Source organism: Polypterus senegalus, chromosome 2, assembly GCF_016835505.1.
Source record: "Polypterus senegalus isolate Bchr_013 chromosome 2, ASM1683550v1, whole genome shotgun sequence".
NCBI lineage: Eukaryota > Metazoa > Chordata > Cladistia > Polypteriformes > Polypteridae > Polypterus > Polypterus senegalus.
In genome coordinates this window covers 259,751,265-259,775,125 of record NC_053155.1, presented here as the reverse complement: position 1 = coordinate 259,775,125, position 23,861 = coordinate 259,751,265, and the positions used below count along the sequence as shown (strand labels likewise).

The 23,861-nt window shown below is 43.1% G+C and overlaps 1 protein-coding gene across 4 annotated transcripts in view; it reads right to left on the bottom strand.

Annotated features, from left to right (window-relative positions):
- Positions 1-13,611: 13,611 nt before the first annotated feature.
- Positions 13,612-23,861, bottom strand: part of farp1 (FERM, RhoGEF (ARHGEF) and pleckstrin domain protein 1 (chondrocyte-derived)) — a 324,746-nt gene continuing 314,496 nt past the window's right edge. For all 4 annotated transcript variants that reach the window (XM_039745424.1, XM_039745425.1, XM_039745422.1 and 1 more), the window contains exon 27: positions 13,612-14,741. In XM_039745424.1, coding sequence (XP_039601358.1) covers positions 14,657-14,741 — 85 coding nt within the window. In that variant the 3' untranslated portion in view covers positions 13,612-14,656. The remainder of the gene's footprint in view (positions 14,742-23,861) is intronic.

The window sequence follows — 23,861 nt, the reverse complement described above, 5'->3', positions numbered from 1 at the left end:
GTTTTAAGAGTGGCTTTCCGCAAAGTTGTATATAACAGAGAGACGGGCTTTGTTTCAGGAGACAGAGACTAAATAAAGAAAGCAAAGATGAAAGGGTAAAGAAGAAGACGACAATGAAACACAGTGAGACTCAATCACAGACCTAATTTGAAAAGGGAATAGAGAACTCAGATCTCAGCACAGAGCCATCAAAAATATTACCAAGCGTGGGAATGCCGCGCTGCCTCCAGGTTGGGATAGCACTAAGGTTGCCGCCAATAAGCAAGTCTGGATTTTGGAAAATGGGTGTCATTTTTTTTGCAGGGACCTAAATGTTGCTCCACCTTACACCTTAGAGTGAGAACATAAGTAATCTGAGAGCCCAAATTTAGTGAAAGTTCTCTCCATCTCAGAGAGATCTGGAAAAACCAGTTTGACTTCAATTGGGAGCCAGGATGGAGGAATACTGGGGGCTTCCAACCAGCGCCAAATTGACGGAAGTGTAAATTCCCAATGATCTGGCCTAATGACCTAATTAATGTGGAATTTTTTTTTTTTTTTTTACCATTCCAAAGAAATCTGACATTAAACCAAAATGTATTTGGAGGTGAAAGAGGGAGCGTGCAGCTAACAGAATTAGAGGGAGTCCTTAGCACTCCTGAAGATACGTTTAGCATTTGATGCAGCAATGTCATGGAGGGAAGGAGAAATGTCAGTCCGCAGGTATCTAATAGACTAATAGAGAGGAGCAGGACTGACCAACAGACAAAGTAAGAGGAAGGAGAGCTCACTTGAACCATTTGATTTTATTACTAGACACATACTTCTAGAAGTCAAATAAATTAACATATGAGAGATCAGAAGGGGCGCCACCTAGAAAAGCATAATATCAGCGTAAAGTGCTACCTTGTGGGGAGTACCATGCAAGGTTATGGAAGTGATTTGGTGTGAATCACGTACTGCAATATCCAGACGAGAGAGGAAAGTGGGCACCCCTGCCTGGCTCCTGTTGAAATTCAAAAAGATTGTGAAGTAATTGAGTTAGTGAGAATAATAGAGGAAGGAGCTGAGTAAAGAGTGTCCTCCCAGACCACATGCGATACATGACTTGCCACAAGAACGACCAGTTCATTCAGTCAAATGCCTTTTCAGCATCTAAGGAGAGTAAAGCAGGGGCACGGAGAAGTTGGAACGCTGTGTCAATAATGTGGAGAAGGCATCTTATATCGTCCGCTGCCTGGCAAGAACGGGGTGAATTAGCTTGGAGATTACCAGCGGCCTGTCAAGAGTTCAGCAAGCAGTTTTGCATCAGAATTCATCAAGGAGATGGGCCGATAAGTTGAGCAATCTGTAGGCTCTTGTTTTAACAAAAGGGTTATCATAGCAGTATTGGCAAAGTCATTAATTTGGGTAACGGAGATGGCAGAATTAAACATTTGGAAAAGACGGACTGATATTTGCTGCCAAAACATAAAAAAGAACCTCAGGTGGCAACCCATCTGGCCCTGGTGATTTTCCCGAGTGCATTGAGAGTGGAGGCGTCATCTTCTGAGAGCTTAGGGAGGCTCAGATCGGAAAGAAAGGAGTTGTCAGTGTGCTTGGTGTTGGCATTGGCATAATTTAGTAAATAAATCTGAGTAATCCTCAATTGTCTTTTGATCTCAGATTGTTAGTAAGATGCCCAGCCGCGTTCCACAATGAACTAATAGTAGCAGACGCTTCACACTTACGGAATCTAACTTGGCCTGAGCCCAGAAGTGTAATGTCTGGCTCGTGTCCGGTGGATGTCGAATTCCACTTTCTGTAAAAGAATGGAGTCTAACTCTGTTCTTACATTAGAAATTAAGGACTCCTGATCAGTATTAAACACGCGGGCGTGGGTATTCGCCAAAGCAGCGACCCAAGATTCCAAGTCTGAATTTTTTTCGGCGGGATTGCCCATTTAATTGTTAGCCAAACATAGGCAGTGTCTTCCAAAGAGCCAGAATTAATATTCATAAACTCTTCCAGAATACTTGATAACTTTTGACAGAATTCCAAAACTGTGCTTCAAAACTTCAGTCGGTGACATCCACAGTCTCCTTATTCTTCTCATAACCTGCCGTGTAAATGTGGAAAACAGGTGCACATGCCACACCTGTCTGTAAATTGCCCAAGCCTCTGGCAACTTTCCCAGTTCCCCATTCTGCCAAAACCCACACCACAACGTCTGCACCCCCACCTTCGTAATCTTCTAATAATGTGGACGTCTGTCTGTCCTATAACACATCCATCGCCAAGTCCAATCCAGATCTTACTCTGTGTCCAGTCCTTAGATGTTCCCACTGTACTCCATAAATCCACGTCATGTCTCTGATTTTTCTCAAGTCTTGCATCCCAGTTTATCATTCCCACCCTAATTTTATTCTGTACGTCTGCCCAGTCTATGCAAGTGTGACAGGCTTACCTCACCTGGGCACAAATTCACATTATAAGATCCACAGACCCCCACGTCTTAAAACATAAATCGCCCCCCAAACTGTCTTGTACTCCACCCCCAGGACAGGTCCAGCCTAAATCTTACTCTGCCTTTACAATCAGGATACCTGCAGTATATTTCCTTGAATGTAAATGTTACCCCCCTTTCCTTCAGGTTGCTTTCTGATTAAATTGATTCATTTCACTAAGCCTGCTAAATAAACAGCCACATACGATTGATTGTCCAGATCGGTGTCTCCCAACTCACTTTTTGTAACTAAAATCATCTCAAAGCACTTCACTATTCTGTGAACCCCAAACACCTACGCAGTACTGTACAATATAGCGCAGCCACGTGCTCAACTGTCTGAAGGGGCGAGACCACCAGAGAAGCCAGTTAAAAATTCACAGACACGGGACTTTGTGAGCACTTTGGTGGCCACTGCCCTCCATCCCTGTGAGGATTGCTGGTGGCCACACACTCAGCGTGGCCTGGAGACTCGTCCCAAGTGCTCTAGCACGCCAATCACGGAGCTGCTTTTATGTCGGCTTCTTCAGGAAGATGGGTGCCGGTGCGGGAAAATGTCCACGTGTAAGCTCGTCCTCGATCGCTCACCTGCTGCTGAATTCTTAAGTCGGGTCAAGTCGGGTCCAGGCTCCTTTATCTTCTTTATTTATTCAAGTGAATGATTTATGAAGGAGTGTTTTGTTAAAGAAATACCCAAATATTCTTTGATTTCTGAAGTTCTGCTTGAAGTTGCCATCTTCTTAAAGTTGCACTCACTCCTCTGTCGCTGGGTTACGTTAAAGGTGGGTGTGAACTGGGAACCACTGAGGTCAACATGACAGTGCGTCTATGGTTGTCCAATCACATTAGATTAAAAAACCTAAACCAACACTGATTGGCTGTCAATAACTGTGGGTGTGTCTGAAGCACAGAGAGCGGCATCTCCAGAAAAAATTGAAAGCAACCAATTGAAGGGCAGCAAAAAATCGAAGACTTGCATAGACTCTCATTTGTCCGACGTCCTTCACTCCAGAACTTATAAACATTCACACAGAAAGAAATCCAAGTCAGAACCAATGCTGACACGCGTCGACACCCGGAGGTGTTGTGCAAATAAACACATTTATTTCATGATTATCTTGCACTACATAATTAATTTAAGGAGACTTTTTAAAATATTGGGGGGTGGCATCCCAGTGCCACCCATTACAAACCACCACTGTTATGCACCCCTGTGATTTTGCCCGTGTGGAACGTTTCATTTAGCCGTTTAGGACGACTGAACCCCATCCATAGTAAATGGTGCTGCCCTCTTCTTGGTGCTTCTTGGTGAACAGGCTGCCTGCCCAACCATCCATCCATCGCGAGCGACTCGGCTGTCATTCAAACTCCGACCCAAGGACGTTTGCTTCACCTGATGCTGCCACTTTTCTTTCTTCTGGGGTTCTTTTTAGCATGAAAGGCGCCAACCACTTCTGTGCCGCAGTTACTTGCAGGGTCCTTTCAGATGCCTTTCTGCTTGACCTTCTGCAGGTGGTAACTCACCCTCGAAGAAAGAACAACAGCCCTGCTCTCAAAGGTTTCTCCCCCCCATTGCACTCTCTTCAGACAGCAATGGATGCCATCAGCTGCCTGCTGCACCCAGCGCCTCTGAAGTGCCAGGATGAAACTCAAGCCGAGTGACTCGTGGAGCCTTTCCTTGCAGAAAGTCGTGAGAAACAGCATCATCAATACCATCGGTGGGGAAAACATCCCCTGCATTGTAGACCAGCCCGTTTGATATCTGGCAGGACGATATACATGCGGTCTTTCACATAAGGAAGACCACCCTCCAGCAGTTTGGCTTGAGTGGGCTTGTTACCTTGAAATCGTACCAATTGTGGTGTCATCACTTCACCCTGTTTCCACTGAAGCTGTGCCAAGTCACCTCATCAACTGTGAGCAGGATGGATGCAAAAGCCAACCGACATCATCCATACTAGGCTGGGCGCTCCCTAAGGGGCTTATCTGCACATGTCAAATACTCCAAAGTCCATCACCTTCAGGTACAGGCAAGGGAAGATAAGGCAGGTGATGAAGCCAAGGGAGTCCTCGGATGACCTGTTGAAGACCAGGGGTGCTGAGGAGGAAGAGGACTGGGCAGTGTCCAGACTAACACCAGGACATCAGGGACAAAACAGGGAGTGCAGGCTTTGGAGGAGATAGTCCAGTCAAGCCAAGGACCACATCATCACAGAGGTGACCGGGTGCGGTAGAGCAGGTCTGCGGCTCAGGAAGTATGGCTGTTTTATTAAATAATCCGCTGGCTGTGTCAGTCTCCATGGGCGTGAAGTAATTGGTCACGTGAAGGTGCCATCATTCTCAATTGCTTCATCGGCTTCCTGCGGTGTGCGACTGAGACGCTGCGCCCACAGAGCCGTAGAAGTACGGGCTGCCATGGGGGGGGGAAGGGAAAAAAAAGGAAAAAAACGAGAAAAATGGAGGTAGAGAAAGAGTTCAGCATTGAGGTGGAAAGAGAAAACGAGCCAGCCGGCTAGAGAGAGAAAAGGCAGCACAGTCAGGGGTTCCACGATGGAGCGGCGCTCTGAGGACAGATCACCCCCACTGATTGTGCAGCGTGGTGGAAGCGATCAAGGTGTCCTCTTCAGGGATTTGAGGGACGTGAGCGTGAAGGATGATGAGAAGACAACTGACCCCGAGTGGTCTGGCAGACACCGATGGAGGAGGCAGCCAAGACGGGGGTCGAGATGGAGAGGACCGCGACTGCTGAGGTCTCTGCCAGCTAAGCGAGCGATGGGTGAGCTGGGGAGGCTTGGAAGGAGTTGTGCTCGACTCGTTTGACCCAATGGCTGCTGTTGGTTTTTATTCTCCTTTTTAATTAAGGCGCTGTACACTTTTGCACCTCTCCCTTGCTTCATGTGGTGTCCTCATTCGTCCAGCTCATCCTGGTCATGACTGCCGACAGTGTCAGGTTCAGGAGGCTCCCAAATGAGTAGAGGGAGAATGGAGCTGGACCTGCACCATCACACCAGGGTCAAGCAGGAGGAGTACCGGGGCATTGGGCAACACAGGAGGGCAGACGGGCGGTAAGCTGGGCGCTGCTCTGTTTCCTTATAAGAGCTCCCTTTGACACCCTGCCACTCCCCCCCGCCACAATCATCAGCAGTTGCTGGGCATTCAGCCAGCCTGTGACCACCAGTGCCACCCACCAACACATGCTAGGTGCCTGTAAGAATCCCACTGGCACAAGGTCGGCTCAGATGGCGGTGTGACCAGGAGCTGAAGAAGCTGGCAGGTGGAGTGGAGGAGAAGAGGCGACTGGCAGGAAATCAGCAGATATCTTTCCTCAGGTTGGGGAAGCCCACGGAGCGGAGTGGAACTGGAGGTAGACCTGGCCAGGGAGACCCACTTTACAGGGAACATCTCCAGCACTTCACAGGTGGCCAGCCATGGTGCTGTGGGATGCTGCTTGAGCTGACAGCAGCATGGAATTAAGGGACAGAGGTGACACATGACAGGAAGAGAGTGAAATACTCGGACCACATCAGAGTGCAGTTTGGGGGTCTACCAACAACACACACACACACCATAGGACCAGGGTCTACGGGGCAGCAGACTGTAGAAAACAACTTAGGAAGTGGCAGAAGAAGCCAAGGAGGCAGGTTTCTGGTTGTGTCCAAGGAGGAAAAGAAGGGACGAGGCCTGGAGAGCAAGGGACTCCTGAGGGAAGGTTAGCTGCTGGCGCTTTCACAGGGATGTCCTTGTTCAGTGTCCTGCCACCAGGGATAAAGAGTGAAACATCAAATGGTGGTCCCCATTGATCAAGCTGACCGTGAAGTGCCCTTCACTATAAGAAGCAATAAGACATTAGAAGAGCTTTTTGTATTTGTCTCTTTTTATTTTTTACACCTGACTAACCCAACAGTTTATCTTTCCTGTGACAGTTCAGCTCAAACCAGGAGTGATGTGACTGAAGTCCACCACCCCACCTTCTCTGATAACTCCAAAGTCTAAGCTGCTAACAGCCCAGGGTTGAAGTCAACCAATCTGAACACCCCTCTGCCCAAGCCCACCCAATAGTTCTTCACTGAACAAAAAGTACATCACAATGGAGTAGGAGTAGGAACTACAAATGGCCAAATTCCTGTGGTGAGGATGCTTCAGAAGTCCCAGCGTTTCTAAAAAGTCCCTGGTGGGAAAGTGCCTGACGTGTTCCCGATCGCATTCGTGTCCCATCATTCTTTACTGTTGTCTTTGATGCGGTCGACTTTAATTCCAAAACATTTCAAGACCAACTGCAAGCCACAGGGGGGCAACATGTGGACATGACGTACCCTTCACCCCATTCAGAGCAAACAGGCTTCAATTACAAAAAAAATTTGAATGGAACCACGTGAGGTGGCACTTCAACAAGGAGGTGGGATCCAACTGAGCAAAAAAAAAGGGTATTATTCAGCAACCCAAGTTTAAATTTTGTTAAGAGTCCAATAAATGGTCACTGCACAGCCTTTAAGGTGATTTGGCAGACCATATTGTTTGTGTGACATCCCATGAAGATCCGGTTGTTGGCCGAGTTTGGAGGAGTGGAGAACATAAAGAAAAGTCCTGGTGCCAGAACAGAGTTGCTGTATAATACCAGACCTCCAAAGGCCGACTGACATTCCCAACCCTGAAGACGCACAAAAACTCCTGCAAATGACCTCATTAATGGAGAAAATGTGATGTCCACCTCTACCGGACTCTCCTGGTGAGGATATGCCATTCACAGGGTAGGTAAGGATGACCACACTACCCAGAGTCCTGCGGCACTGCCAGCCAATTGAGCGTCCTGTTACACCACCTGAACAGTAACCGTGAGTGTCCAGCAGGGAGCACTAGGGCCTCAGACCAAACAGGGTCTGGCCTCCTTACAAAGCCACAACAGGGAGCAAACCACCAGGAGAACACAAGTCAGTCTCAGCATGAATGATAAGCTTAGACGTAGCCGGCCTTCTCAGCATAGAAATCGACAAACAGATGCTGATGGGAGACCAGATATCAAAGGCTGCAGAGGTGGTCTCAACGCTCCAGCTGTTATCTTGTCCTGGTGGTATAGAAACCTGCACAGGTTTGCAGGTAGAAATCCCAGGATTGAGCAGATCAGCATCTGGGATCTCGACATGCCAGGATGTGATAACCCTTCTTAAAACTTTAGGGTGGGACTAATAAGAAAAGTGAGTGCCGAAACAGAGACATAATCAGTAATAAAAATGTGTAAGAAAAAAAAATATTTCATAAGCACGTAACACATAGAGTATCATTATTCTTCACAGGCTGCCTACTGGTAGGGTACTAGAACCTCATTTTTGCCATTACTCCAAGTGTGATGCTGGACATCAGGATGTGGAAGCTCAAGTATTCCTTCTACTTGCCTCGCCAAACAGTCATCACACCTGGAGTCCCGACACCAACTCACCATTCAGTCCATTGATGGACCGCATGATGTGTTGCTCATGAATAACATCCTGAGGGGTATAAACCCATCCATCTGGCATGGCAAGCCACAGAGATCTCTGGGACAAGTTGCTGTTCTAACTGCTTCACAGCTTCACATCAGCCACTTCATTCTACACACACAACGTGGCAAGTCCACCACCAACAGAAGGTGTACACAATGTCAGGTCTTCGCATCCTGTTTTGCTCAATGAAAATTAAAGATGGAACAGACGACTCATCCTCCTTGAAGTACAACCCAAATGTTAAAAGGAATCCACTTTGAAAATCTGAAGACTTCCACAAGATGCCACCAGGTATCTAAATCCCCTGGAGAATTGGTTGGCCAAGTACCTTGAAAACTGAAATGTCCACGTGAGGACAGGGAGCTGGTCTACTTCTCCAACACCAGACAGGAATCCACTCGATGTCTCCTTTACCCAAAACGGCTGGAGGGTTAGGTACGATTCACCAGAAATGGAGCAGATGCCTCTCTTTGAACCTCTCGTCAAGATACAGTGGTGCTTGAAAGATTGTGAACCCTTTAGAATTTTCTATATTTCTACATAAATATGACCTAAAACATCATCAGATTTTCACTCAAGTCCTAAAAGTAGATGAAGAGAAACCAGTTAAACAAATGAGCCAAAAATATTAAACTTGGTCATTTATTTATTAAGGAAAATGATCGAATGTTACATTTTGTGAGTGGCAAAAGTATGTGAACCTTTGCTTTCAGTATCTGGTGTGACCCCCTTTGCGGTAATAACTGCAACTAAACGTTTCTGGTAACTTTTGATCATTCCCGCACACCAGCTTGGAGGAATTTTAGCCCATTCCTCCGTACAAAACACCTTCAACTCTGAGATGTTGGTGGGTTTCCTCACATTAACTGGTCGCTTCAGGTCCTTCCACAACATTTCGATTGGATTAAGGTCAGGACTTTGACTTGGCCATTCCAAAACATTAACTTTATTCTTCTTTAACCATTCTTTGGTAGAATGACTTGTGTGCTTAGGGTTGTTGTCTTGCTGCATGACTCACCTTCTCTTGAGATTCAGTTCATGGGCAGATGTCCTGACATTTTCCTTTAGAATTGTCTGATATAATTAAGAATTCATTGTTCCATTAATGAAGGCAAGCCGTCCTGGCCAGATGCAGCAAAACAGGCTCAAACCATGATACTACCACCACCATGTGTTACAGATGGGATAAGGTTCTTATGCTGGAATACAGTGTTTTCCTTTCTCCAAACATAACGCTTTTCATTTAAACCAAAAAGTTCTATTTTGGTCTCATCCGTCCACAAAACATTCTTCCAATAGTTTTCTGGTTTGTCCAAATGATCTTTAGCAAACTGCAGACGAGCAGCAATGTTTTTTTTGGACAACAGTGGCTTTCTCCTTGCAAACCTGCCATGCACACCATTGTTGTTCAGTGTTCTCCTGATGGTGGACTCATGAACATGAACATTAGCCAATGTGAGAGAGGCCTTCAGTTGCTTAGGAGTTACCCTGGGGTCCTTTGTGATCTCGCCGACTATTACACACCTTGCTCTTGGAGTGATCTTTGTTGGTCAACCACTCCTGGGGAGGGTAACAATGGTCTTGAATTTCCTCCATTTGTACACAATCTGTCTGACTGTGGATTGGTGGAGTCCAAACTCTTTAGAGATGGTTTTGTAACCTTTTTCCAGCCTGATGAGCATCAACAACTCTTTTGTTGAGGTCCTCAGAAATCTCCTTTGTTTGTGCTATGATGCACTTCCACAAACATGTGTTGTGAAGAGCAGACTTTGATAGATCACTGTTCTTTAAATAACACAGGGTGCCCACTCACACCTGATTGTCATCCCATTGATTGAAAACACCTGACTCGAATTTCACTTTCAAACTAACTGCTAATCCTAGAGGTTCACATACTTTTGCCACTCACAAAATGTAATATTCAATCATTTTCCTCAATAAATAAATGACCAAGTATAATATTTTTGTCTCATTTGTTTAACTGGTTTCTCTTTATCTACTTTTAGGACTTGAGTGAAAATCTGATGATGTTTTAGATCATATTTATGCAGAAATATAGAAAATTCTAAAGGGTTCACAAACTTTCAAGCACAACTGTAAATGTCCTGTCTACCCTACACAGGTCACTGAATGGTTTGCCAGAACTTCTTTGAAGCTGCCTAAAAGTAATTCTCCTTGGCATCCAACTCCTCAAATTTCTGCTCCTTCTCTTATACCACCATTATGCTCTTCACATTTCTTGTTTTTTTTTTGGGAACGGCTTCATCAAATCTGCAGATTCTTCTGTCACAATGACATGGAAGACCCTCCATTACTGTGGCTGCCATATCACATCTCAGCCAAGGGCCCATGAAGCTATTTTGACACAGATCTCATCTATTCATGATGACTTCTGCGATGGAACAGCAGAAGGTAAGCTGACTAAAAGAGGCCATATGACAACAAAATGGATGGAGTAAATGACCTAAATGTGACAGTAAATATACAATGGCAGACAAAGTGGAACTGAATAACCAAACCCCTCCATTTCTAAATCCAGGGAGACCAACATCAAATTAGATCAGAAACAAGTAATTCATTAAATAAAAATGCAGGCTTTTGCCCAAGTGTTTGTCTACCAGGATTTAATGGTTGGATCATTGAGGTCTTCTCTTCAGGACAGGTACAAACATCACTGCCTAAGGAAGGCAAACAGGATAATGAAAGGCTTTGTCCACTTTGCACAGCTGCTTTGGTTTCTCCTCCTAAATGGTGTACGGCCACCGACATTCTCGCCCATGGATCAAAGGTCGTAAATGTTTGAGCGAGACTCCTTGAAATGTCAGTTGTGCCCGTCTGACCCTTTTCTCGTACATTTAACAAAATACCCTGAAGATCTGCAAACTGCAAGGGCATCCCCAATGGCAATGCTTGACCTTTCCTGTCGTTGCATTCATTCAAAGAAAAGGAGATACCGGGGGTTGAATTCCGTTGTGTTAAGTTTGACTTGATTGGATGGAATGTTTTTTTACTTTGTTGTACAAGTTTGACTGTACGAAATGTTATTTTCCTCCAATAAAATAAAAAAGAAAAGTAAACGAGCTTAGGAGAAGAGGAGTCATCAGTAATGAGTGGGATCAACGTCATTCCCACTGCCTCTCATTTCACCAAAAGCACCAACACATCCTCCCTCTCCATCAGTTACATGCGGCACTAAGGTGTGTGGGACTTCATCACCCACTGCCACAACTGTCGCTCTGCTGTCTGGACGTGATGCTCAGATGGTTTGGCTCATATTTCAGATAGCGTCGTGTCCTACTTTCATTTATCACCTGCATTTTGCAGACTTCCATCTTTTTTCATTCCCTGCAGCTGCCATGTTTTCATATTGGATTTTGTGGGTTCACGCGCCCCTTTGTTTTTTGGGTTGTAATTATTTATGTTTTATAGTTAAGACGAGGGAGGTCAGGGTCTGATTTGGATTCTTTCAACATAATCGTACAGTATATGGGACTGAGGAATTTGGTGTGTGTCTGAGATATTCATCTTACATTCACCCAACCGTTACTTTGGATTTATCTATTGAGTGGGGTGGAGGACAGGTGAGATTTTTAAGGGTAAGTATGGTCTGGAGTGCCCGTGTGTGCAATCATCCGAGTGTGAGAGTGGTGGTTACAAGTTTACTGAATGGTCAATCTTAAGAACAAACAGAGTACAATAGAAACACTGTGACGAACACCCTCTAACACGCGGGGCACATGCGGGATTCTCTGTCTGCGTTGCCAGCTGTCAGCTACTGTGTGTTTGTGTACGTCTTTTGCAGGTGTGGAAGTCAGAGCGTCATTGTCTCGTGTACTCCACGTTCACATGACATTAAAGTCATAGGTGCGGATGCAGCTGCAGAGACACAAATGGAACATCATCCAGCCAAGAAGCAGACCACTGCCTGGTTCTTGATGAGCTGATAATCTGACACAGAGAGTTCAAGAAGGACGAAGTTGTAGAAGGCAAACTTGCAGTAGCTGGGTGAAGGTGAGTTAGGCCCTTCCGTCCAACTTGGCAGAAATGGAGCGGTCAGTGGAGAGCAAAAGGCAAATGGCCAAAGCAAGAGGCTAGAGGACCATTAACACACGGAGGAAAGCAAAGATAACAGCAGAGGTTAGTAGCACAATGCTTACAGGTTGTAAGAAAGGGGATGGACAAATAGAGACTAAAGATGTTAACAAATAGTGTTTCTGAAAGAAAGTTTTTAAAAAAGATGGTACCTAGGATGGAGGATAGGTGGGCACACTCACAACTTGAGTGCAAAGTCAAAGGCTCGCTGACTGCTTGACTAAAAGCAACTGACCTAACTTGGACTGTTTTATGAATGGCCAGAGGACAAGAAGGTGATGATACTCAGGTTTATATTCACATCTGCAACTCTGCAAGGAATCAACTCCACAACTGTCTTTCTGAACTAAGATCCTGGATGGCTAATAATTTTCTTGATCTGAATCAAAATAAAACTGAGTTGCTTATAGTAGGTCCATCAGCTAAAGCCCAAATTGGTCTTGGACTTCTCGGCTCTTTCTCTGTCTTTTGCATACCTCGAGTCCGCAATGTAGGTGTTATCTTTGACAGTAGCCTCTCTTTTGAGAAACAAATTGATTCTGTAATCAAGAGTTGCTTTTTCCAGCTTCGTCTATTAGGTAAGATCAAGCCTTTTTAATCTTCTGGGGATCTTGAGAAAGCTACTCATGCTTTTATTTTTTTCTCACCTCGATTACTGCAACTCGCGGTATTCTGGGATTAACAAATCCCTGATACACAGGTTACAGTTGGTCCAGAATGCTGCCGCTCACTTTCTGGTTGAGGCAAGAAAGTATGACTCTGTTTCTCCTATTTTAGCTTCTTTACACTGGCTGCCTATCAGTTTTTAAATTGATTTTAAAATCTTTACATGGACTTGCTCCTGCCTATTTATCTGAATTGTGTGCTTTACACCAGCCATCCGGAGTGCTTAGATCTTCTGGTCAGTTGTCTCTTGTTGTCCCTCTTACAAATTGTAAAACTAAGGGGGACAGGGCTTTTGCAGCTGCTGCTCCTCGCCTGTGGAACTCTTTACCTCATCACATAACAGAGTCCTCTACAACTGAACTGTTCAAAACGAGATTAAAGACTTATTTTTATTCGCTTGTATTCTGTGACCTTCAGTAATTCTGATGGTTCCCTCATTGTGATTATAAAACATTACTTCTATTTATTTTATTTATGTTCTTTTATTTTATTTCTATTTATGTTTTTTTATGTTCATTGTATGTTTTTCTTTAATTGGCCACAGCATTCCTATGTTGTCTTAAATGTGCTATATAAATAAAGTTGACATTGATTAAAAAATGACAAGGAAGGAAGAAAAGGCAGGGGGTCTCGACAAAGTATTGAAATTGGTGGGGAGTGAAAGAAGCAAAAAGAGGCAGGGATGAAAAACTGGGACCCTCGTGAAGTAGAACATTCCAAAGTGTTTCAAAAGGCCTCTCAGGTTTTGAATGTTTTTTGTTGTTTCGACTTCAGGGCCATCACCAGTGCAGTATGGTTTGAGCTTTCATCAGAGTTACATTGCTTTGACAATTTAGAAATTCACCGAGTCACAAATCCCCTCAGAAGGTTATGCAGTACACATTAAAAAAAAAAAAAAAGGAAGGGAGACTGTTACTGACAAAACGTTTGTTTTATTGCTCTTTGTCTATATTCGGTAGTTTTAAGGAGGCATTGACTCATTTGTATATTAAACACTCCATGGATTGTGGGTAACGCATTCCCAAATTTGCTTTTACTGGCTCGTCTACACAGGCAGGAGAGAGCAGCTCCTTTCTACCCAGAGCGCCCTGCTGATCCTCCACTTGTGAATGCTGGCAGCCACTGAAAAACCTGAGGAATGTTCTAGTTTCTTAATACAGTCAAAAACATGCCAATATGTAGTGTAAGCAATGCAATCAATAATGGCAATTAATGCTTACCTGGGATTTTTTAAAATAGCACTTAAAAAATACAGATTATCAATTTTACTTTAAAATATGCAAATCTGATTTTCACCAGAAAAACACTGTATTCAAAATTAAGTTCCTCCTCACATTTTTCAAAAGGAAAACAGCTAATTTATTGGCTGAGGTATAAACTTTGTTTTGGCACTAAACATCGTGTCAGACTTTGAAATGTGAGCAAATTAAAAGATCTTTTTTTTTTTTTTTGGAAAACTCTAAGCATTTTGCAAAGTATAATACAAAAAAAAAAAAATCTCACAAAAGGTGGAAGTGAAGAATCAACATAACAGTTTCCTTTCAAATAAAATCACAAATAGTAAAGAGAGTTATAAAATATTATCATCAAATGGCTCACAAACTCTGTAACAAAATTGAAATGTTCCCACTGGAAAGTTCAGAACCCCAAAAAGGACCGGTTCAACAGTTTGGGCAGAGACAGAAATATATTACAAAATACACTTACAAGTACCATAGACATTTTCAAAACATAAATGGGAGTTTTAAAATGACAGGAGCTCAGTAGAGTGTAGCCTGTTGCTTGATTCAAAACATTAATAATAAAAAAGTAGTTTTCTTGTCATAGAAATAATGATAAGTTAAAAAAGACAGCTACTTCATGTGTAGCTGCCACACCACCGACTGGATTCACATAATGTTTTGTGCATGTGTGCGGTCACTTGTCAGGAGGTCTTCCTTCAACCCGTCATGTTTACTTATCCATACATATGGTGGTCTTTGTGGCTTAAAATCCGGGCCCGGCTGGCTGAGCTGGTAGCACTCCGTATCACCTCCATCCATCTGGAAGATTAAATGAGGTACATTTATTAGCCACGTTTTAACCTGAAAATGCAGTGCAGTAAACACACAAAGACCTCAACTCAAGCAGTATTTTTATTTTAGCTGTGCCTGTTCCTCTTGCCCAAAAGTAATGGAAATCTTACACACTGCAGATTCAGGCCTGTATGAAATCTGGCAACTCCGATCAATTGTTGAGAAAACAGTCACTTTAAGCACATGGTGATGAAACCAGGGATTGCGCAGGAGTGAAATGATCATTCCACTTCTATCGCTTACTCCTTTTCTACTTAATGTTGTCTGCTACAGTGAAATTGCCAAGCTGAGTGGTTTTTAAAAAATAGCCAAAATATCAATTAATGTTATTCTTTAGCCATTCAGACAATTTAACATAATTTACAGACTAAAAGATTCAGTCAAAGACACTCAATGCCTGAAGAAACTTAACAGGAAAGCCCACCCCAACCACAGAGCTGACTCTGGACACACTGGAAGCTGTTGTGAAAGAGAGGATGGTGGCAAAATTGGACACCATAAGGAAAAATCCCCTTGTCTTGGAGGAGTTTTAGCCACAGGTTCATTCCTCCATAGTATGCTAAGAAATGTCTTTTCTGTCTACTACTTTCGGTCAATTCAATGGTTCCTCCTGACATCCCTCTTTCTACACAATATATATTTATTCATTTATTTTATATATCTATATAAAATGAATCACGTAACATAAAGTAGTTTTTATTCCCTAGCTTTCAGCCCCTGCCAGGGGCCTTCATCAGAGGGTAATGCTTAGACATACAAGAATCAAAGGCAATATACCAAAATTAGTGGATCTCCAGCTGCAAATATGCAAATCGTATCACAGACCTTCGCTTTCATTCATATTTTATATATATATATATATATATATATATATACACATACAGTGCAACCAGAAAGTATTCACAGCGCATCACTTTTTCCACATTTTGTTATGTTACAGCCTTATTCCAAAATGGATTAAATTCATTTTTTTCCTCAGAATTCTACACACAACACTCCATAATGACAACGTGAAAAAAGTTTACTTGAGGTTTTTGCAAATTTATTAAAAATAAACTGAGAAATCACATGTACATAAGTATTCACAGCCTTTGCCATGAAGCTCTAAACTGAGCTCTGGTGCATCCTGTTTCCCCTGATCATCCTTGAGATGTTTCTGCAGCTTAATTGGACTCCACCTGTGGTAAATGCAGTTGATTGGACATGATTTGGAAAGGCACACACCTGTCTATATAAGGTCCCACAGTTGACAGTTCATGTCAGAGCACAAACCAAGCATGAAGTCAAAGGAATTGTCTGTAGACCTCTGAGACAGGATTGTCTCAAGGCACAAATCTGGGGAAGGTTACAGAAAAATTTCTGCTGCTTTGAAGGTCCCAATGAGCACAGTGGCCTCCATCATCCATAAGTGGAAGAAGTTCGAAAACCACCAGGACTCTTCCTAGAGCTGGCCGGCCATCTAAACTGAGCGATCGGGGAAAAGGGCCTTAGTCAGGGAGGTGACCAAGAACCCGATGGTCACTCTGTCAGAGCTCCAGAGGTCCTCTTTGGAGAGAGGAGAACCTTCCAGAAGGACAACCATCTCTGCAGCAATCCACCAATCAGGCCTGTATGGCAGAGTGGCCAGACGGAAGCCACTCCTTAGTAAAAGGCACATGGCAGCCCGCCTGGAGTTTGCCAAAAGGCACCTGAAGGACTCTCAGACCATGAGAAACAAAATTTTCTGGTCTGATTAGACAAAGATTAAACTCTTTGGTGTGAATGCCAGGCGTCACGTTTGGAGGAAACCAGGCACCGCTCATCACCAGGCCAATACCATCCCTACAGTGAAGCATGGTGGTGGCAGCATCACGCTGTGGGGAAGTGGGGATATATATATATATATATATAAACTGCTCAAAAAAATTAAAGGAACACTTTGAAAACACATCAGATCTCAATGGGAGAAAGAAATCCTCCTGGATATCTATACTGATATAGACTGGGTAATGTGTTAGGAACGAAAGGATGCCACATCGTTTGATGGAAATGAAAATGATCAACCTACAGAGCCCTGAATTCAAAGACGCCCCAAAATCAGAGTGAAAAATTATGTGGCAGGCTAGTCCATTTTGCCAAAATTTAATTGCAGCAACTCAAAATTGTACGCAGCACTTTGTATGGCCCATGTGTTCTTGTATACATGCCTGACAACATCGGTGCATGCTTCTAATGAGATGACAGATGGTGTTGTGGGGATCTCCTCCCAGATCTGGACCAGGGCATCACTGAGCTCCTGGACAGTCTGAGGTGCAACCTGGTGGCATTGGATGGACCAAAACATAATGTCCCAGAGGTGTTCTATTGGATTTAGGTCAGGAAAGTGTGGTGGCCAGTCAATGGTATCAATTCCTTCATCCTCCAGGAACTGCCTGCATACTCTCACCACATGAGGCCAGGAATTGTCGTGCACCAGGAGCCACTGTACCAGCATAGGGTCTGACAATGGGTCCAAGGATTTCATCCTGATACCTAATGGCAGCCAAGGTGCCTTTGTCAAGCCTGTAGTGGTCTGTGTGACCCTCCATGGATATGCCTCCCCAGACAATCATTAACCCACCACCAAACTGCTCATGCTGAATGATGTTACAGGCAGCATAATGTTCTCCATGGCTTCTCCAGACCCTTTCACTTCTGTCACGTGCTCAGGGTGAACCTGCTCTCATCTGTAAAAGCACAGGGCACCAGTGGTGCATCTGCCAATTCTGGTATTCTATGGCAAATGCCAATCGAGCTGCATGCTGCTGGGCAGTGAGCTCAGGGCCCATTAGAGGACATGGGGCCCTTGGGTCACCCTCATGAAGTCTTTCTGGTTGTTTGGTCAGAGACATTCACACCAGTGGCCTGCTGGAGGTCATTTTGTAGGGCTCTGGCAGTGCTCATCCTGTTCCTCCTTGCCCAAAGGAGCAGATACTGGTCCTGCTGATGGGTTATGGACCTTCTATGGCCCTCTCCAGCTCTCCTAGAGTAACTGCTTGTCTCCTAGAATCTCCTCCATGCCCTTGAGACTGTGCAGGAGACACAGCAAACCTTCTGGCAATGACACGTATTGATGTGCCATCCTGGAGAAGTTGGACTACCTGTGCAACCTCTGTAGGGTCCAGGTATCGCCTCATGCTACCAGTAGTGACACTGACTGTAGCCAAATGCAAAACTAGTGAAGAAACAGTCAGAAAAGATGAGGAGGGAAAAATGTCAGTGGCCTCCACCTGTTAAACCATTCCTGTTTTGGGGGTCATCTCATTGTTGCCCCTCTAGTGCATCTGTTGTTAATTTCATTAACACCACAGCAGCTGAAACTGATTAACAACCCCTCTGCTACTTAACTGACCAGATTAATATCCCATTAGTTTCATTGACTTTATGCTATACTCTGATTAAAAGTGTTCCTTTAATTCTTTTGAGCAGTATATATATATATATATATATATATATATATATATATATATATATATATATATATATATAAACATTTTTAATAATCTTGGGACAAAACAAGACTTTTTCAGAGAGATAATTTCAAGTTCAGTGAGACTTTTTCAGAGAGACGAGACGAGAAATAAAAGACAAACAGTAGAATAAGAAAAGACAAAGAGTAGAAGACAAAGCAGAATGCTGTAAAGAGGTTCAAGAACACTGGCAGATACACATGCAGAGCAAGTTAGAGATTATGAGTGTACTAAAACTGATAGTAAAGACTGCATTAGCGATAACAAATGGAAATTATTACTCAGTGCAATAATGGAACAGCAAAAAGGGATAGAATATATGGACATAGGTGATATGACAGAAGTATGTGGATATTGTTTGGCTTTAAAATTTAAGTCGGAGACTTGTAGATCGTCTAATTTGTGTTGCCACCAGGGAAAAGTAGTAATTAAATTTGGTAAAATTGAAATCCACAAACATGGCAGGCAAAATATCCGAATCTACAATATTCTGTTCGAAGAGAAAATTAAAGGAGGAGGGAAACTTACAATTGACCCCCTTAAATACTCTCTCATTACAGGATTCACCTGTGTATGTAGGTCAGGGGTCACTGAGCTTACCAAGCCAATTTGAGTTCCAATAATTAGTTCTAAAAGTTTTGGAATCAATAAAATGACAACGGTGCCCAAATTTATGCACCTGCCTGATTTTGTTTCAACAATTATTGCACACTTTCTGTAAATCCAATAAACTTCATTTCACTTCTCAAATATCACTGTGTGTGTCTCCTATATGATATATTTAACTGACATTTTTTATCGTAACAACCAACGATTTATACAGGAAAATAATGACTATTAACAAGGTTGCCCAAACTTTTGAATCCCACTGTATAAAAAAAAAGAAAGTAAAGATCGCAGGAGCACAAACAAATGGAAATTATTACTCAAAAAACGGAAAATAATCTCCACAGATCAGGTGTCATTGAAACAAAAGCAGGATAAAGCGAGGTCAGAAACAAAAGACAGAGTAGAAAACAAAGTAAAATGTCATAAAGAGGTTAAAAAACAAGGGGGGCAAACACATGCAGAGCAGATTACAGATAATGAAAACTGGAATTCTAAAGACTCAAAAAAAAAATGCAGGCGCAAAACACATGCAGAGCAAGATACAGAATATGAAAGCAAAAAAAAAATGACAGTGTCAAAACAAAAAAAGTAAACATTGCATTAGCACAAAGAAAGAGAAATTATTACTCTGAGAAATAACGAAAAGGCAACTAGAGATTGAGTATATGGACACAGGTGGTATGTCAGAAGTATGTAAATATTGTAAGGCTTTGAAGTTTAACTCAAGAGAATTTCAAAAACGGAGTTTACCTCATTTATTGGGTACTTTGCAAAAAAAAAAATGATTAACTGATAATGTAGATAGTTTTGTCTGTCCTGAAATTCCAAACAGAGAAACCTATCCTGAATTATGGTACAAAGTCATTAAACACATGTCTCACGGATATCATTTAAAACATTCAGCATGTTGGGGCTTGAAAGATTCCAAATATTGTTTAAGGTGGTTATTGAAAAACAAAAACGGGGGTTGGCGAGTGAAATGAGCAGGGGGCAAAGCCCCCTAGTGTATACATATATAATAATAACTCTTTACACACACACACACACACATACACACATACATACATACACACACGTAAGCCCATGCTGTAAAAACCCCAGGGTCCTAGAAAAAATTGAAACGCAGAGATGTCAGGTAATTGAAAGGAACTACTTTGGGTGTCTCTCTCCAAAGAGAATTTGTTGTGCTGACGTGCTTGCATCACTTGTGCATTAGTGGCGGGAGGAAAAGTAAAAGCAATACCGTTTTGCCAATGTTAGCGGCTAAGCAACTTTGTCTTTATTCTGAGGTTTCATTAAGCTGACATGCTGGCCCTGCTTGTGTTATTAGTGGCTAAGTGAATTTTCTGTTCCCTTGGAGGTGGAGCCCTTACACTGACTCCACCTCTCACTTCCAGGCCTGACAGACACACACACTTCCATGTGTAGACGTTTACATATAAATAAATATAAATTTAAATAGATAGAAAGATACTTTATTAATTCCCCAAGGGGAAATTCACTTTCTCCAGCAGCAGCATACTGATAAAGACAGTATTAATTAAAGAACAATAAAAACTCTGCTTGTCCCTAAAGAGTCGAGGTTGGATGGCGCTAGAAAAGTCCAGAAACATGATTCTTACTACACCACTGCCTCTGTCCAAGTGGGAGAGGTGTAACATACAGATGATGGCATCCACCACTCCCACCTTCTCCTGGTATGCGAACTGCAGAGGGGTGAGGGCGTGGCGGACCTGTGACCTCAGGTGGTGAAGCAGCAGCCGCTCCATGGTCTTCATCACATGTGACGTCAGAGCGACAGGCTGGAAATCATTCAGCTCACTAAGACATGATACCTTTGGGACTGGAGTGATATAAGATGTTTTCCAAAGCCTCGGGACTCCTCCCCTGTTCCAGGCTCAAGTTGAAGATGCGCTGTAGAGGACTCCCCAGTTCCAACGCACAGGCCTTCAGCAGTCGTGGCGACTGGACCCACTGCTTTGCTGACACGAAGTCTCCTCAGCTCTCTGCTCACCTGTGCTGCTGTAATTGTGGGTGGGGATGTCTCACCTATGCTGGTATCAGCAGAAAGATGGTTGGAGGATGAAGTACTCCGAGGTGAGAGTGGGTTACGGTGGTCAAACCTGTTAAAGAAGTTGTTCATTTGGTTTGCTCTCTCCACATCTCTCGATGGTGGCACCCCGCTTCGAGCTGCAGCCAGTGATGATCTTCATCCCATCCCACACTTCCTTCATGCGGTTATTCTGCAACCTGCTCCAGCTTTCTCCTGTACTGCTCCTTCGCCGCCCTGAGCTGGACTTAGAGTTCCTTCTGCACGCACTTGAGCTCATGCTGATCACTGCCTTTAAAAGCTCTTTTTTCTGGTTCAAAAGGCCCTTGATGTCACTTGTAATCCATGGCTTCTTGTTAGCATTGCAGAGTACTGTTCTTACTGGAACTACAATGTCCATACAGAAGTTGATGTAGTCAGTAGTGCAGTCAACAACCTCCTCAATGTTCTCACTATATGATCCCTGCAGGATATCCCAGTCTGTAGTTTCAAAGCAGTCTCTCAGACCCTGCTCTGCCTCAGGGGACCACTTCCTGAATAAGCACCTGGTTGTAGGTCGCTCCCTCACTCTTGGTTTGTAGTGAGGCTGAAGCAGAACCAGGTTATGATCTGCTTTACCAAGCGCAGGGATCAGGGTGGCACTGTATGCGTCTTTAACATTTGCATACAGTAGGTCAATAGTCACCGGGTGTTGCAATCCATGTACTGGGAGAAGGCAGGTAATGTTTTGTCCAGCATCACATGGTTAAAGTCTCCAGAAATTAGCACAAGTGCCTCGGGGTGCTGTGTTTGAAGTTTAGCAACAGCGGCGTGGATGATGTCACCCACTATCTTCACGTCCACCTGAGGAGGGATGTAAACAATAACAACAATGACATGTCCAAACTCTCTGGGTAAGTAGTAGGGACGCAGACGTAGGGCCAACAGTTTGATGTCCCAGCAGCAAGTGGAGACTTTGACGTTTACATGTCCAGGGTTGCACCACCTTGTCTTCACATAGAGAGCGAGTCCTCCTCCTTTCCGCAGGTATTTGCGTCTCTGTCCGCTCTAACTGTGCTAAACCCGGGTAGCTTCATCTTTGGAGAGAGCTCCATCTGGGATGGTAGTTGTTAGCCACGTTTCACAAAAACACAACAAACTGCATTTTTTGTAGGTCCTGACATTTTTCACCAGCGCAGCCAGTTCATCGATCTTACTTGGTAGTGAGTTCACATTTCCCAGGATCACAGAAGGCACTGAAGGCTTATATCGCCATTTCCTTGCTAGCCGCTTAGCCTTTAGCTTAGCGCCGGCTCTGCTGCCATGATACTGCCTTCTTACCTCGTCAGCTAAATAGGGACACACCGACACGGACCTTTGTTCTCAGTGCTAGAAGTTTACTACCTGAATAGATGAGTCTTGGCATGTAAAAATCCATGTCCAAGTAGTAAAAAGTATCCAGGAAACTAATCCACATAAAAGAAAGTGATAGGAGTGATCAGAAAAAGATAGAGATAGAGAAAAAGGTAGAAATATTAAGTTGTATACGGAGCTGCTGGAAAGGCTGCCACTCACAGCGGCGCCTATGACTCATATGACAAATATCTATACACACACCTATATACACAGTATACATTGAGCAATTGCATTAATAGCCCTGTGAATCTGTATCTTTGGTTTTTATGTTTCCACTTCTGCATGCATCTACAGTAAACTTCTCTTGGGGATTAATAAAGTTGATCTAACCTAATCTGCACAGACTCTTTCATATAAGCTCACTTTATTAGGTAAGCCTACCAGATACCAAGTAGGCTGTTCCCCTTTGGCTTAGGGCAGTGCTAAGTTGTGAGAGCAGCAGGGAGCAATCTGTATTTTCAAGACAGCAAAGTCGAAGTAATTTCTTGACCTTCAGAACATTTGTTTGATTTCTACCCAAATAATGGCTGCAAAACATTTTCTTTGGTAGTGAAAATGCAGAATGCAAGGAAGAGAGTGACAATTACTCTATGGCTATGCATGATGAACGGTCCTGGCTGGCAGTTTTCATCTAGATTTAGAATGGTGTGAATTTATTTTACTTTTTCATTTTACAGACTTATTTATACACTCACTGTATTTTGCTTTTGTACCTGAAGTGCATCCATGGTGCTGACTTATTTGTAAAAAGCCTTTGACAGAGAAGCAATGATGCTTCTTTGTTTGTGAGAAATACCATCTTATCTCACTGCCTTTAAAAAAAAGTGCGACTTTGGGGCACAGAGGGAGAAAGGAGTAACTCCCACCAGTCCCCAAACCAAATCATTTCATTACTAAATTGTTTCATCATGTATGTTATGGACATTTTCTTGATGAAAAATGCAAAAATAAAATTTCTGTTATTGCTTTCATCTTTTATGTTGTACAGTCATATGAAAAAGTTTGCCTGCATAGTAATTTACTCTACTTTCAACAAAAAACATAACAGTGGTATGTCTTTCATTTCCTAGGAACAACTGAGTACTGGGGTGTTTTCTGAACAAAGATTTTTAGTGAAGCAGTATTTAGTTGTATGAAATTAAATCAAATGTGAAAAACTGGCTGTGCAGAAATTTGTAATTTTGCTGATTTAAATGCATGTAACTGCTCAATACTGATTACTTGCAACACCAAATTGGTTGGATTAGCTCGTTAAGCCTATAACTTCAAAAGTGTGTCCAATCATGAGAAAAGGTATTTAAGGTGGTCAATTGCAAGTTGTGCTTCCCTTTGACTCGCCTCTGAAGAGTGACAGCATGGAATCCTCAAAGCAACTCTTAGAAGATCTGAAAACAAAGATTGTTCAGTATCATGGTTTAGGGGAAGGCTATAAAAAAAAAAAATAAACCTATCTCAGAGGTTTAAACTGTCAGTTTCAACTGTAAGGAATGTAATCAGGAAATGGAAGGCCACAGGCACAGTTGTTGTTAAACCTCAAGTCTAGCA